Source organism: Microcaecilia unicolor, chromosome 9 (assembly GCF_901765095.1).
Source record: "Microcaecilia unicolor chromosome 9, aMicUni1.1, whole genome shotgun sequence".
NCBI classification, from domain to species: Eukaryota; Metazoa; Chordata; class Amphibia; order Gymnophiona; family Siphonopidae; genus Microcaecilia; species Microcaecilia unicolor.
Genome location: NC_044039.1, coordinates 16,693,179 through 16,708,942, shown reverse-complemented (window position 1 = coordinate 16,708,942; position 15,764 = coordinate 16,693,179). Strand labels below are relative to the sequence as shown.

The window sequence follows — 15,764 nt, the reverse complement described above, 5'->3', positions numbered from 1 at the left end:
GTACTTCCTGTTTGGATGCGGCAGAAAGAAGGAACTGTTCAGCAGAGCGGAGCTAGCAGGAGAGAAGACAAGCAATAAGCAGGCCTGGGGGGGGGGGGGGGGGGGTGTTTGCCCCGGGCCCGGCTTTGTCTCTCGGCATCCCCGAGTATAGCTATTCTTATATTCTAATGTACTGCAGGTTAGTCACTTCCATGGTAAACCAAGGTGTTGTAAAAGCCAGACTTTTACTACACCTTAATAACAATCCCCTTTAGTTTGAGAGCCAGGTTACTATACATTGCTTGATTACCTGGAAACAAAGAATTGTTTGTGGCCCTCAAGGTCTAAGTTGGTTCACCTCTTGACTACAGGTGTTTCTAAGCTACCCATGAAATTGACAGTGCTTTTCTTGCATTCCACAGGCAACAGAAGAGTTCCAGAGCTATCCTGTGTGGGGAATTATTGTCTGTATAGCTTTAATCATCCTAGCAATACTGCCTGTCCCCATCGTCCTTGTGGTTCGCGTCTGTAACCTTATGGAAGATAGCTCTGGAAGTTTGGCATCCGTGTCCTACAAGAGAGGACGTATCATCAAGGAAACCTCCAATCTCGAGGGAGACGATGCTAGTCTGATTCACGGGAAGATTTCCAGCGAGCTGCCTTCTCCTAATCTTGGACCCAGCATTTACAGAAAGCATACTGAATCCCCAACACTGAGAGTGGATACTGCTCCCAATGGCCGCTATGGCATCGGATATCTCATGGCAGATATGCCGGACATGCCTGAATCGGACTTATAGCTACAAAGCGAAACTAACTTCCAATGTTCACAGTACTGCATACTGACTATGGCAATGGCAGCGATTAACAACGTTGTCTGAAGTAAGATCACAGTTATTCCCGAGCCAGAGACTCATAATAACAATAAAAATAACAATAGAATTCTTTATTAGAAAGTGCCGGCAAAAGCACTTTGAACAATACAATTTAATGGCATGCCCTTTTCTCTGGTTTTCTTTCAGTCTCATTATCAAATAAGTTATTGCTTTCCAACTCTAGTTGGGCTCATTTACACATTGAGAGAGAGAGTTAAGGTCCAGGTTGTAGGGAGAACGGTGGCTCTATCGAGGAACAGAGCAGTGGCATTCCTAGGGCGGCTAACACCTGGGGCGGATCGCCGATGAACCCCCCCCCCCCCCCGGTGCATCTTTACCTGCTGGGTGGGGGGGGTGCCGCGCGCCTGTTGGCTTCGCTCGTTCCATGCTCTCTCTGCCCCCCCCCCCCCAGGAACGCCACTGGAACAGAGCTTTATGGATTCCGACTGGCCGTCAGAATCCCATTTGCACAATAACTCCAGCTTTAGATATATAAAGAGAATTGCAGTAATCTAGTGAAGCTAGAATTGAAAGTTGCACAATAATTCTAAAGTGATCCCTCAAAAAATAGGAACATGAAAGGCGAAGCTGCTTCATCTTAAAACAGGCCTTCCTAACCAAGGTATTCATCTGAGGTTCCATAGTCAAAGAGGAATTCAACAGTATCCCCAAAACATATCCTATATTATAAAAAGCACCTCCAACGTTCTGAAGCTGACTCCGTGGCAGTGAAAGGTTGAAGGGTTCGTGCTGCCTCTAACGCTGTATCCATCTCCTGAACTGACGTCACGTACTTCCGGGTTCGTCACGAACAGCACTGTCCAACCGCAGGATAGCAGCACGAGGCACAACCTCAACGTCTATAGCCTTCCCTTCGAGTTCGTTCCCTCAGAGTCCTGCCCTCGCGGAAAGAGGAAATGACGTCAGCAGGCGGGACTCAGAGGGAACGAAGTCGAAGGGAAGGCTACAGACGGGCAGGGCTTTCAAAGACGCGGCCGCTTTGATGGAGGTAAACAGGGGAACAATGAGAATTGATGGGTGGCTGGAGGGGGGGGCAGGAGAGCGAGGTCGAAGGGAAGGCTACAGGCGGGCAGGGCTTTCAAAGACGCGGCTGCTTCGACGGAGGTAAACAGGGGAACAAGGAGAATCGATGGGTGGCTGGAGGGGGGGCAGGAGAGCGAGGAGAGTCGATGGGTGGCTGGAGGGGGAGCAGGGGAGAGAGGACAATCGCTGGGTGCCTGGAGGGGGGGGGCAAGGGAGACAGGAGAATCGCTGGGTGGCTGGAGGGGGGCCGGGGAGAGAGGAGAATCACTGGGTGGCTGGAGGGGGGGCAGGGGAGAGAAGAGCATCGCTGGGTGGCTGGAGGGGGGGCAGGGGAGAGAGGAGAATCACTGGGTGGCTGGAGGAGCAGGGGACAGAGGAGACACACTCTCACCCAGCGGTCTCACTCTCTTTGTCACACACACACTCGCACATTCACTCTCTCTCTCTCTCTCACACACACTCTCTCAAACATACACACTCCGAGAAAAACCTTGCTAGCGTCTGTTTCATTTGTGTCAGAAACGGGCCTGTTTTACTAGTATATATATAAAACAATGCAAGACTTGAAGATTGCCATGGTCTCATGTTGAAATGTTCCATTATAAATTCCTCCTGGTTTCATGTTAGGAGTCTACATAAATATGTCAGCCAAATTTATTCAAGCGTCTTTAGTGCATTCTACACCTGTATTGGAAGACCCTTGAGAAATCAAGCCCTCTCAGGCATCCTAATTAAGCAGAATTTCCTTTTGGTGCCTGATTCATTAAGGCTTTCTCCCATTCTGTGTCTATAGCAGTAGCGTTGTCAGCGGTGAATTTCTGGCTGTATTTCATCCCCACCCTCCACCACTAGCATTAAAAATAACTTGGCTTGTGCAGATCCCCAAGCCCTGCCAGCTGAAGATATTCTCCACCCCCCCCCCCCCCCCCCCCAGGGAATGCGAACACAGGGGAAGTCAGTGGTGCATTTCCACCCGCTTACACCTGCACCCCCTACTCATGTTCAGTTCATATATATGGGGATACAGCGTTGGCAGATGGAAGTGCACCTCTGACTTCCCTCATGTTGACAAGACCCAGAGCTTCTGGCAAAGGATGTCACCAGCTGATGGGACTTGGAGATGCCCACCATCTTCATTGAAGATGTATGCCATTGCTGGGTAGGCCTAAGCCCAAAGTGGGTAGGTGCCTGCATCCCAGGCCCACCCATGGCTTCACCACTGGGGGGAAGTGCATAGGGAATCTGGTCCTTACAGGGATACTCTTTCATTAGGAAGCGATATAGAAATAATAATGTTTGTTGTTTCATTTTGTGTCATTTTCAAAATGAAACAAAAGGAAACCCTCTTATTTTATTTTCCATTTTAGTATATGTTAAATACATTTAATGTGCACTAAAATGATAAAAATGAAATGAAACAGAAGAGGGTGGGGTGAAATCCTTGCACACCAATGGGATTGGTCCAAGAATTTTTTGAGCTCAATACAAACTTTCACTCTTGGTAGTCAGCACCCAAGAAAAAGATCTAGGTGTCATTGTAGACAATATGCTGAAATCTTCTGCCCAGTGTGAGTGGCCAAAAAAGCAAACAGGATGCTAGGAATTATTAGAAATGGCTGGTAAATAAGACCAAGAATATTATAATGCCTCTATATCGCTCCATGGCGTGACCTCACCTTGAGTATTGAATTCAATTCTGGTCGCCGCATCTTAAAAAAGAGATATAGCAGAATTAGAAAAGGTTTGAAAAAGAATGACCAAAATGATAAAGAGGATGAAACTCCTGTCATATGAGGAAAGGCTAAAGAGGTTATGGCTCTTCAGCTTGGAAAAGAGACAGATGAGGGGAGATATGACTGAGGTCTACAAAATTCTGAGTGGTGTAGAACGAGTAGAAATGAATCAATATTTTACTCCTTCAGAAAGTACAAAGACTAGGGGACACTCAATGAAGATACATGGAAATACTTTTAAAACAAATAGGAGGAAATATTTTTCACCCAACAAATAGTTAAGCTCTGGAACTCTTTGCAGGAGGATGTAGTAACAGCAGTTAGTGTACCTGGGTTTAAAAAAAGGAGGAAAAGTCCATAGTCTGCCATTCAGATGGACATGAGGAAGCCACTGGGATTGACAGCATAGAATGTTGCTACTCTTTGAGATTCTACATGGAAGGTTGCTACTCTTTGGGTTTCTGCCAGGTACCTGTGACCTGGATTGGCCACTGTTGGAAACAGGATATTGGGCTAGATGGACCATTGGTCTGACACAGTATGGCTATTCTTATGTTATGTTCTTAGTCCCTTTGACAACATTTAAGAGGAACATGCCTAACAGCTGTGCTTATTTTGTAAAACAAGATACAAGCCCCAGTGTTACGAGCTCTTTGTCCGAAGCAGCTCAACTGAACTTCAGGCCACATTTGTACATTTTGTGAATAAGGCTGTACTTTCGTTAGTACTGAAAACGACTTAGGAGTTTAGCTGAGATAGAGAAATTCTTGCAAAATATTTTCTTATGTACTAGCTGTATAGAGAATATGAGAAACCACGGATGGCACAACTGAATAGAAATAGAAATCCAAGCTCACTCTGGATTGTGAAAACCACGGCTATGTATTTTGTGGAACAAAAGGGTCCTTTTGCTAAACTGTGGTAAAAAGTGACCATCTTAGCACGCCCTTGTGCAGGTTTTTCCTGCATGATATGAAAAAAAGGAAAGCGCAGCTCTGCAGTATAATAGATTTGCGTACACCACAGCTGTAAAATGGCCTTTTTATATTTTTGTATTAATAGCCATGCGCTAATGTTTCCACTTACTGCCAGAACCACTTAGCGGCTGAACGCAACAATCCCACGGAGAATACAGCACAAAACCAAAAATAACGGGAAACGAAAGAAGGTTCAGCAACGAGACTTAAAAAATGTACAAAAAAGTACTTTATTTCATTTAACCTATAAAACAATTCCTTTATTTCTACTATATGAAACACTCTTCTTTGATTGCTGTTGCATAAAAAGACTCGACGCGGCACCGTGTTTCGGCTTAGAGTGCTGCCTCGGGAGTCTTGCAATCGTTTGTCAAATGAATGGAACAAAACAGCCACATTATATTGTCAGAAGGTCTTTAAAAAGACCGTGATCAGAAAATGAGTTGCTTTCCAGCAAATCTCTTGGAAGACTCCCACGGAAAAAGAGAGCGCACCTCTGCGCAAAACCTATGTGAAGCGGTTTGCATACACTGCAGAGGTTCGCTCTCCTTTTTTCCGTGGGACTCTTCCGAGAGATTTGCCGGAAAGTTAACTCATTTTCTGATCACGGTCTTTTTAAAGACCGTAGCCGTTTTGTTCCATTAGTTTGACAAACTATTGCAGGCCACTGTAAGCTGAAACACGGTGCAGTGTCGAGTCTTTTTATGTGGAGGCAGAGAAGCAGCGTGATGAACAGGACTCTTCCAAAAATCAAGGCAATGAAATTAGGAAGTAGTGTCTTTATTCAGAACTAAAAATGGACTCGACGCGGCACTGTGTTTCGGCAAAGGTGCCTGCCTCAGGAGTCTGTATGTTGTGTTGGAAGACAGTGAAAATATTTAAATAAAAACTGAACAGGATCGAGTCCTTAAAAAGACCAACGATACCGGTAAAAAATATTATAAGCACCATCGGCAACAGAGCAGAAACTTCAGCGTTTTCGCTCAGCATCTTTGGATAACTCTATTCTCCGAGAGTTTCTGCTCTGTTGCTGTTAGTTTTTGGAAGAGTCCTGTTGATCATGTTCGTTCTCTGCCTCCACACTGTCCTTTTCATAGTGGATCTCGTTTCCCCACCTTGGTGGGTGGTCTGGGTCTTATTATGCAACAGCAATTAAAGAAGAGTGTTTCATATAGTAGAAATAAAGGAATTGTTTTATAGGTTAAATGAATTTATTTATTTGTTGCATTTGTTTCCCACATTTTCCCACCTATTTGCAGGCTCAATGTGGCTTACAGTGATCTGCCCTGGTTATTACCATGGCTGAATAGAGATACAATTAATAATAACATAAGAATATGAATAACATAGTGGAATAAAACATTAGGCATAACAAGATCGATAATGAAATAGCAATTGAAACAGTAATGTATTAAAAGTTCAGGTGATGGGTCATTATGATGTGTTCTATTGAAGAGATAGGTCTTCAGTGATTTCCGAAAATTGATATGGTCGCTTATTTTTTCACATCAAGTGGTAATGCATTCCAAAGCTGCGTTCCCATGTAAGAAAAACTGGATGAATGTATCAATTTATAGTTTAGTCATTTGCAGCTAGGGAAGTGAAGATTTAGGAATGTGCGTGAAGATCTTTTAATATTCCTGGGTGGTAGGTCAATTAGATCTGACATGTAGACCGGGGCATCTTCATAGATAATTTTATGAATCAGGCTGCAAACCTTGAACGCAATACGTTCCTTGAGTGGAAGCCAGTGTAATATTTCTGTTAAGGGTGTGGCAAAGTACTCCTGTACATTTTTCAAGTCTTGTTGTCTGCTGAGCCGCCGTCTGTTTCCTGCTATTTTGGGTTCTATGTCCATTTACTGCCACCCATTTTGTAGGCGGTAAGGACTCAATGTCCTATTCCTATGCTAACCAGTTAGTGGACGGTAATGTAACTGCGTTAGCTGATTAGTGCAGAAACATCCATTTTCTACCCCAAATACGTCCCTCTGAGAAAAATGAAAAATATTTTGTGGCGTGCAGCTTGCGTTTCCATATTTGGCATTTACTGTACACCATTTTAAGCTGCATTAGGCACTCATTAGTACCCAACACAGTTTAGTTAAAAAGCCCCAAAGTCAACAATTGGGATTTCAGGATGAAAATGCAGATGTGGTATTTTTTTCTATGCTGTGTTACCTAAGACTCTCTTTGATCTATATTGTAATTACAGTTATATGGTTACACGCAGAATATTTATATAAAACGTTTGCACTGTAAATATGTGCATTTTTAGTACGCACTGGTTTCAAAACGTGAAACGAGGTGGCATTTCCAAAACTAGACTTTTTTTCTGCTTCTGTTTTAGGCAATAAGAATATTTCTTTTTTTAAATAAATGGTTAAGACCTATATGGCTTTAATCTGAATGTATAAATAAAAAAGTGAATATGTATTTTACTCGATGTGCCCTGATTTCCTTCACTTTACAAAAGAATGCTACATTACTGCAGAGAGGTTACGGCATGGTTCAAAAGAGTGTACAATTACAACTAGATTTACTAACATGCGCTACTGCATTGGCACGCACTGACACCACCAGCCTTTAGGGGTATATGTTTATTAAGGCACGTTAGCGTTTTTAATGTGTCTTTAAAGTTAAGGCGCATTAAACGCTAACATACCAATATATTCCTTTAGGCGCATTAGTGTTTAACGCACGTCAACCATTAATGTACGTTAAAAATACTAAAGTACTACTACTTGACATTACTAAAGCGCTACTAGGGTTACGCAGCGCTGTACAATTTCAACATATAGCGCACCTTAGTAAACATACCCCTTAGTATTTTACTGCAATGGAACCTATTTTCTTCTTTTTTTTTTTTTTTTTCAAATGTGTATCTTTATTGAAGGTTTTTCAAACATAATGCAACCATTGACACTGCAAATAATACTTCCTCCTATCATGATCCTTCAAGAAGTGGATTTATGGTCCAAGCTAGATGGGCACCAAGTGTTCTCCCCCCCCCCCCCCCCCCCCCCCCCACCACCACCACCAAAAAATATCTCAGCTGGTGGGAAAACACTTCTTTCCACCTTGGCAGTCCACAGCAAGCATGTGCTGAAAAATGAGCATGCTCAGGTGCCAGTATCATGGAGAGTAGTGTTTTCGTTACCATCAGGGGGAAGTCTTCAGCTGGCCGAGCTTGGGATCCCCACCAGCTACTGCTAAACGTGTGCTACTGTTGGGTGGGCCCGAGCCCTAAATTGGTGGGCCCTGGCCCACCCAGGCCCACCTGTGGCTACGCCACTGCCTCACTGTGTGGTCCAAACACTCCTTCCATTTAGACAGTATGGAAGCTTTGACTTGTTATCATACTTGGTGCAGCCATAGTGCTCCATTTCACCAGACTTTTTTCTCGCCCGCTAAGAGTAGGGGGCAGCAATCCCAGGAGACACACTTACTACTACTACTAGTAATTATTTCTATAGCAGTACTAGACCTATGCAGTGTCTCATAATCTCAAGTGTTGTTTTATTTTATTTTTGCACCTGAGGCAATGGAAGGTTAAGTGACTTGCCCAAGGTCACAAAAATCTGCAGTAGGAATTGAACTCGGGTTGCCAGGATGAAAGCCTATTACACTGACCATTAGGCTACTCCTCCACTCCATACTCTTGGTACAAGTCCCAGGGTTTGCCCTATTAATTTGTGGATCTCTAACACTCCCCACCTCCAAACTCCTTCCAGAGGTTCTCCACCTTCCCGCAGCTCTACCACACATGCCAGAAGGCTTTCTGTCCACATTGCCTCCAGCACTGATTGGAGGCCTCTGGTTTAGCAAATCTGTCCTTCTAGGTATTAGCACTAGATTTACTAAAAACTGCTACCACACATGCCCATTAAAGTCTAGTTAGTTTTATTTGTTTATTAGATTTTGCTCACATCTTTTTCAGTAGTAGCTCAAGGTGAGTTACATTCAGGTACTTTGGATATTTCTCTGTCCCAGGAGGGTTCACAATCTAAGTTTTATACCTGAGGCAATAGAGGGTTAAGTGACTTGCCCAAGATCACAAGGAGGAGCAGTGGGATTTGAAACGGCCACCTCTGGATTGCAAGACCGGTGCTCTAACCACTAGGCCACTCCTCCACTTGTTATTCTTTAGGGTTCTACGTGGAAGGTTGCTACTGTTTGAGATTCTGTATGGAATCTTGCAACTCTTTAGGATTCCAGAATCTTATTTATTTAGATTTTGCTCACACCTTTTTCAGTAGGAGCTCAAGGTGAGTTACATTCAGGTACTCTGGATATTTCTCTGTCCCAGGAGGGCTCACAGTCTAAGTTTGTACCTGAGGCAATGGAGTGGTAAGTGACTTGCCCAAGATCAGAAGGAGCAGGATTTGAACTGGGCACCTCTGGATGTCAAGGCTGGTGCACTAAGGAGACTTCATTTACTAATTCTACAATACATGCATGAACAGAGCTAGGGGTGTGCAAATTCTCACTGCCACCTTCTCTGATTTTTTATTTCTTGTTCAAATTCAAGTTGCATATTACATTACAAGGGGGCTTATAGACCATCACCTCTCCAATTAGGATTCGAGTTGGAATACAAAAGAGTAAAAAAAACCTGATACAATCATTAGAAATTACAAATAACAATCGAAAACATTTAAAAACGTTTATTACATTGATGTAAATAGATAAGTCCTCAAATCCTTACAGAAAATTAAGAAATGCTGCAAAAGTCGAAGACCAACGGTAAGGCGATTCCAAAGCTTAACTGCAAGATAACGAAATGAGTGAGACAAAAATAGCTTTAAATCTAATTTGTGTAACAGAAGAAAAAGCTAAAATTAGCGAATTACAAGTCCGAAGCCAATGAATGCATTATTCCTAAAAGTGTCAATTATACCTGGTTTAGGAATGGGAAAAGTATATCAAGTCTTACATTGGAAATGCATAATCTTTATATTTTATTTGGTGACGGAAAGGAAAATGCCAAGTATACTTGCTTTGGATGTAATACAGCTTTGTTCTCACTAGATGGTGCCAGTGTGTTGGAAGACTGCTGTAAATGGACTAAATACATTTTTAAAAGACAGACAATTGACTGAAAATAAAGTTCTTAGGGAACTTTCTAGGAAAAGAATTGCCTCCTTTAATTTTCACCAAAAAGATTGTTTTTGTATATAGTCAGATGAAAAGGAGATAAATACAAATTTCAGGGGTCGTTTTACTAAGGTGCACTGAAAATGGCTTGCGGTAATGTAGGCGCGGGTTTTGGGCACGCACCAATCCATTTTTCAGTGCGCCTGTGAAAAAGGCCTCTTTTTTTGCCGAAAATGGACGCGCGTCAAAATCAAAATTGCCACGCATCCATTTTGGGTCTGAGAACTTATCGCCAGCCATTGACCTAGCGGTAAACAATCTGGGCGGTAATGACTTACTCGCGTCAAATGCCACTCGGCGCATGTCAATTACATGAGTCTGAAAATAAAAAAATGTTTTTCAGACGCGCTTATCAGACACTTGCCAAAAATGAAATTACTGCAAGAGCCAGGCGGTAGTCGTGCGGTAACTCCATTTTGGCGTACGTAGGGCATGCATAGACGCTTATGCGGCTTAGTAAAAAGGCCCCTCAGTTGGGTATGAAAAGTAATATTTAATATATATTTTTATACCAACATAGGATCAGTTTTCAACAGAGGCAGCAAGCATATGAAATGATGCAATTTCCTTCATGCATGCCCGTTTCTTTCCGGATCGGGAAGGGAAGGGCTTTTTCCATTCAGTTAGTGGGACCAGTGCACTACGAATGCTGGCTCCTCCCACGACCAAATGGCTTGGATTTGGTTGTTTTTGAGATGGGCGTCCTCGGTTTCCATTATCGCCAAAAACCGGGGACGACCCATCTCTAAGGTCGACCTAAATTTCATGATTTGGGCGTCCCCGACTGTATTATCGAAACGAAAGATGGACGTCCATCTTGTTTCGATAATACAGGTTGCTCCGCCCCTTTACGGGGCCGTCCTTAGAGATGGGCGCCCCCGTTCGATTATCCCCCTCTCTGTCACCTACAAATCTTAATGCAATATAACTCTATTTCTCATTCCGGAAATGGTGATCGCCATTACGGAACAATGTAAGCCACACTGTTAACATATATAATCAGGACTGCTATATGGAAATAATCCAAAATTGTATTGTTTATTCTGTGTTGTCATTAGTACTCACCATTGTTTACTGCATCATATAAGATGAAATTTTTCATTGAAAGTCCTTAGATCAATTGCGCAAGCAATTGTGCTGTTGCATATTGATTATTATAACATTATTTACCTAGGTTGTAAGAATGTAGTGTTAAAAAAAGCTTCAAACTTTATTAAATACCACTGCGCGATTAATATTTAGGATTTCTAGATTTAACAGTTTCCCTATTATTGGTACAGTTGCCTTGGTTGCCAATGCAAGCGTGAGTTGTTTTTAAAGCTTTGTTACATTGCTTTTCAAATTGTTCACGGTGAAGTACCGGAGTATATGGTAAGTCTGACACGATTATCGCACAGAAATATTACGCCTGGATCTAGATGCTTTCTACTTTTACAATATCTAGATCCAAAACAGGTGATTTATAAACAGGTTTTCTCTCGCACATTTGCTCATTTGGCAACAAACCACTGGAATGAATTACTTATTGATCTAAGAAGGCAATCTCCAGGCTCCGCCCTTTCTGCCTAGCCTCACCCTATGCCTAGAATAAACTCCCTGAGCCCATACGCCAAGCCCCCTCTCTGCCCATCTTCAAATCCCTACTCAAAGCCCACCTCTTCAATGTCGCCTTTGGCACTTAACCATTGTACCTCTATTCAGGAAATCTAGACTGCCCCAACTTGACATTTTGTCCATTAGACTGTAACCTCCTTTGAGCAGGGACTGTCCTCCTTGTTAAATTGTACAGCGCTGCGTAACCCTAGTTGCGCTCTAGAAATGTTAAGTAGTAGTAATCTGATTACATGGTTTTTTCGAAAACTGTTGAAAACCGTCTTGTTTAAGAAATTTTTTAATGTGACTCTGCTATTTTTCTTGACGGTTAGTTGACCATCATGTTTAATATTCTTGGAGTTGGTCTTCATTCAGTGCTGCTTTTGATAATTTCCCCTATGTTCTTACCAGACTATCTGTGGACAGAGAAATTTTACACTAAACTTAAAAAAGGACTTAAGATCCTGCATGTCATTCGGCATACATAAGGACTTTGGAGGGGGGGTCCTTTTACTAAGGTGCACTGAAATATGGCCTGCGGTAGTATTTTGGGCGCGTGCAGAATCATTTTTCAGCGCACCTGCAAAAAAAAATGCCTTTTTTAAACTTTTTGCCGAAAAAGGACGTGCGGCAAAATGAAAATTTCCACACGTTCATTTTGTGTCTAAGACCTTATCACCAGCCATTGACCTAGTGGTAGAGTCTCACGCGGTAACTGGGCGGTAATGACCTACGTGCGTCAAATGCCACTTGGTACGCGCCTAATACGCACGTTCAAAAATAATTTTTTGGACATGCGTATCGGACGTGCGCCAAAAACGAAATTACTGCAGGAGCCACGTATAGCCGGGTGGTAACTCCATTTTCATGCACGTTGGGTGTGAGTAGATGCTTACGTGGCTTAGTAAAAGGGCCCCTGGATTTCTTGGGCACGGTTGAATGAACATCTGCCTTCTAAGTCTTTCCCATCACTTTATTTTATACTGTTTTCTATCCACTTGTTCTTAGTCTTTTTCTTCATTGTCCTATTTTGTTTGAACTATGTAATATTGTTGTCTATTATTGGATGGTATTATATTGGTTTGTTAACTGCTGTGTTGTACTTGATATGAAAGGTGGCCTAGTGGTTAGGGTGGTGGACTTTGGTCCTGAGGAACTGAGTTCAATTCCCACTTCAGGCACAGGCAGCTCCTTGTGACTCTGGGCAAATCACTTAACCCTCCATTGCCCCATGTAAGCCGCATTGAGCCTGCCATGAGTGGGAAAGCGCAGGGTACAAATGTAACAAAAATAAAATAGATACTATTGGAGATTCTAGATGGAATGTTGCTACTATTGGAGATTCTACATGGAATGTTGCTATTCTATGAGCAACATTCCATGTAGAAGGCTGCGCAGGCTTCTGGTTCTGTGAGTCTGATGTCCTGCACGTACGTGCAGGACATCAGACTCACAGAAGCAGAAGCCTGCGCGGCCACATTGGTGATCTGCAAGGGCCGACTTCTACATGGAATGTTGCTAGTGGAATAGCAACATTCCATGTAGAATCTCAAATAGTAGCAACAGTGGAGGAGTGGCCTAGTGGTTAGGGTGGTGGACTTTGGTCCTGAGGAACTGAGTTTGATTCCCACTTCAGGCACAGGCAGCTCCTTGTGACTCTGGGCAAGTCAAATGTAACAAAAATAAAATATTGCAAGATTGTGAATTAAGTAAACAAGGGAAGGAGGTCTTTTTCTTTTTGCCTGACAGTTCAGAGGCAGAAGGAGGAGAGTGAGGGAGGGTTAATCTCCCTGTTTGCTAGTGAGGGGAGATATGATAGAGGTCTATAAGACAGTGAGTGGAATGGAACGGGTCGATGTGGAACGTCTGTTTACGCTTTCGAAAAATACTAGGACAAGGGGGGCGTGCAATGAAGCTGCAGTGTGGTAAATTTAAAACGAATCGGAGGAAATATTTCTTCATTCAACACGTAGTTAAACTCAGGAATTCGCTGTCGGAAAAGGTGGTTAAGGCGGTTAACTTAGCGGACTTCAAAAAAAGGGTTGGACGGCTTCCTGGAGGAAAAAGCCATAGAATGTTATTGAATGGACGAGGGAATAATACAGTATTTCTAGGATGGGCGGGACAAATTGCTTGTTCTTTTGGCCGCTGTCGGTGACAGGGTGCTGGGCTCGATGGACCCTTGGTCTGTCCCAGCATGGCAATGCTTATGTACTAGTGTGGCAGGCAAACAAGCCTGGGCCCGTAATAACTACAGCCACACCGAGGGTTAAAAGTAAAACAAAGCAGTTTATTGATGTTCAGCAAAAGGGGTAACCTATTTCTTTTACAGGTGAAGAGAAATAAACATGCCAAAAGTCAGTGTTTCTTCTCAAGAGTAGCCTGCAGGGCCATAGCATGAACTAGTCTGTCTCTCAAAAAGTCAATATAAACGGCTTGTCTCTGCCCCTGACACACACCCTCAAAAAATAAACACACAAAAAATAATTACCATGCAGTTAGCACATGCCAAAAACTAAAGCAGAATGATTTGACGCATCCTACATCAGGCTATTTTTGCTGCATTAAGCGCATCTGAGCCTTTAACACAACTTTAGTAAAAGGACCCCTTAAATTGGTCATTTTTCTGCATTGACAGAACATGTTTTGGGGGGTTTTGCAAGCTCTTTAATTACGCAGGTAGAAACATTGGGTACAGTTATCGAATTTGGGATTTCAGGCTTCACAGTGGTTTTGTGTAATGGACAATGAAGAACTCTCAAGGACTTCTACAGTCTGTGCTTTTGAAGATCCTTGGAAGAACGTTAATTTAAACCAATCTGACAGCACTCCTCTGTTAGCACAAATTAATTGGCATTAAGCTCCTGCTGAAGTTACAGCGGGTGCTTTTGCTGGTGCAGTTAATTAAATCAGTTCAAACAGTAGCAACCATTAGTCAACAGGGTGACATGTTCCTGGCACTGTCTCCTCTCTTTTATTCCTGACCTAGGCTGTACTTTGATCCCTGAAGGGAATGATATGGTAGTATGGGAATTTGATGGGGCTATGTGGAGGGGGATTTTAATACTGGCGTAGCCTGCAGCCATTTTAATGCTACAATCCAGGCTGATTCCAGGCTGATTTTTCATGCCATATCCATACCAAGAATAGCAGGAGATAAATTGCAATTGAAACAGCCTATTCGTACCATTCTGTTTCGGTATGAATTTTCACAGTTGTGGGTGTGGTTTAGAAATGAAAAGCTTAGAGTTCTTATCTTTATTTTATTTATTTATTTATTTAATTGCATTTATATCCCACATTTTCCCACCTATTTGCGGGCTCAGTGTGGCTTACAATACATTGTAAATAATAAATAATGAAAATACAGTTACGATTATGGTTACATTGTGAATAGTTAAGGAAGACAGAGTTGTATCGGTCACCTTTGGGGCGTAGAAACTATAGGATATGACGTTGGGGAATTACTACGGTGATCGAATAATAGCGAGAGTGATGGGTAGACAGTTTTTATCTGTGGGTAGATTGTTGAGTGGGAGAGAGTACGGGGAAGTGGAGTACGTGAGGTAATGTCTTGAGGCATTATTATGATGTATATGGGATCTATATGTTTTGATCCTTGCGGTATGTTTTTTTCAAAGAGATAGGTCTTCAAAAAAGAGATATCTTCAAAACCCAGGTCCCTATATGACGTAAGAGAATAATCCCTTGGCTCACTGAGAAACATATTTTCAACCAGGGAGGTGGATGCAGCATTTCAAGTACTTACGGCAATCTAACTTGGAAATAAATGTTTCTGCAAGTCTGGGACAGGAGCATTGTTTGATTCTGTGGCCGATCTGTTGGGACAAGGTGGGGATGCAAGACATGACACTCTAAATAAGGCGGAGAAAAGGTCACAGGAAGTTTAAGGTCCTACATATCAAAAATAGTGACCCTGGTAATACAGCTGTGTAACTCAAGGAGGAACTGTCAGGGTGGGAGACCAAGAAGATAGAAGGAAAGGGAAAGGGACTTGATCTACTGGCTTTCTGTGTTTTTTGCAACTAAATTCAAAGTGGTTTACATAGTATATACAGGTATTTATTTGTACCTGGGGCAAGGGAGGGTTACGTGACTTACCCAGAGTCACAATGAGCAGTAATGGGAATTAAATCCAGTTCTCCAGGATCAAAGTCCACTGCATTAACCACTAGGCTACTCCTCCACTAGCAACTTACCATGTAGAATCTCAACTGGGGAAAGGGAAATGGGACTTGATCTACTGGCTTTCTGTGGTTTTTTGCAACTACATTCAAAGTCGTTTACATAGTACATACAGGTACTTATTTGTACCTGGGGCAATGGAGGGTTAAGTGACTTGTCCAGAGTCACAAAGAGCTGCAGTGGGAATGGAACCCAGTTCCC

General features: G+C 42.7%; 1 protein-coding gene across 1 annotated transcript in view; it reads left to right on the top strand.

Annotated features, from left to right (window-relative positions):
- SLC6A15 (solute carrier family 6 member 15) overlaps positions 1–878 on the top strand; it is a 65,689-nt gene extending 64,811 nt beyond the window's left edge. The window contains exon 12 of the mRNA XM_030214464.1: positions 402–878. Coding sequence (XP_030070324.1) covers positions 402–779 — 378 coding nt within the window. The 3' untranslated portion in view covers positions 780–878. The remainder of the gene's footprint in view (positions 1–401) is intronic.
- Positions 879–15,764: the final 14,886 nt, after the last annotated feature.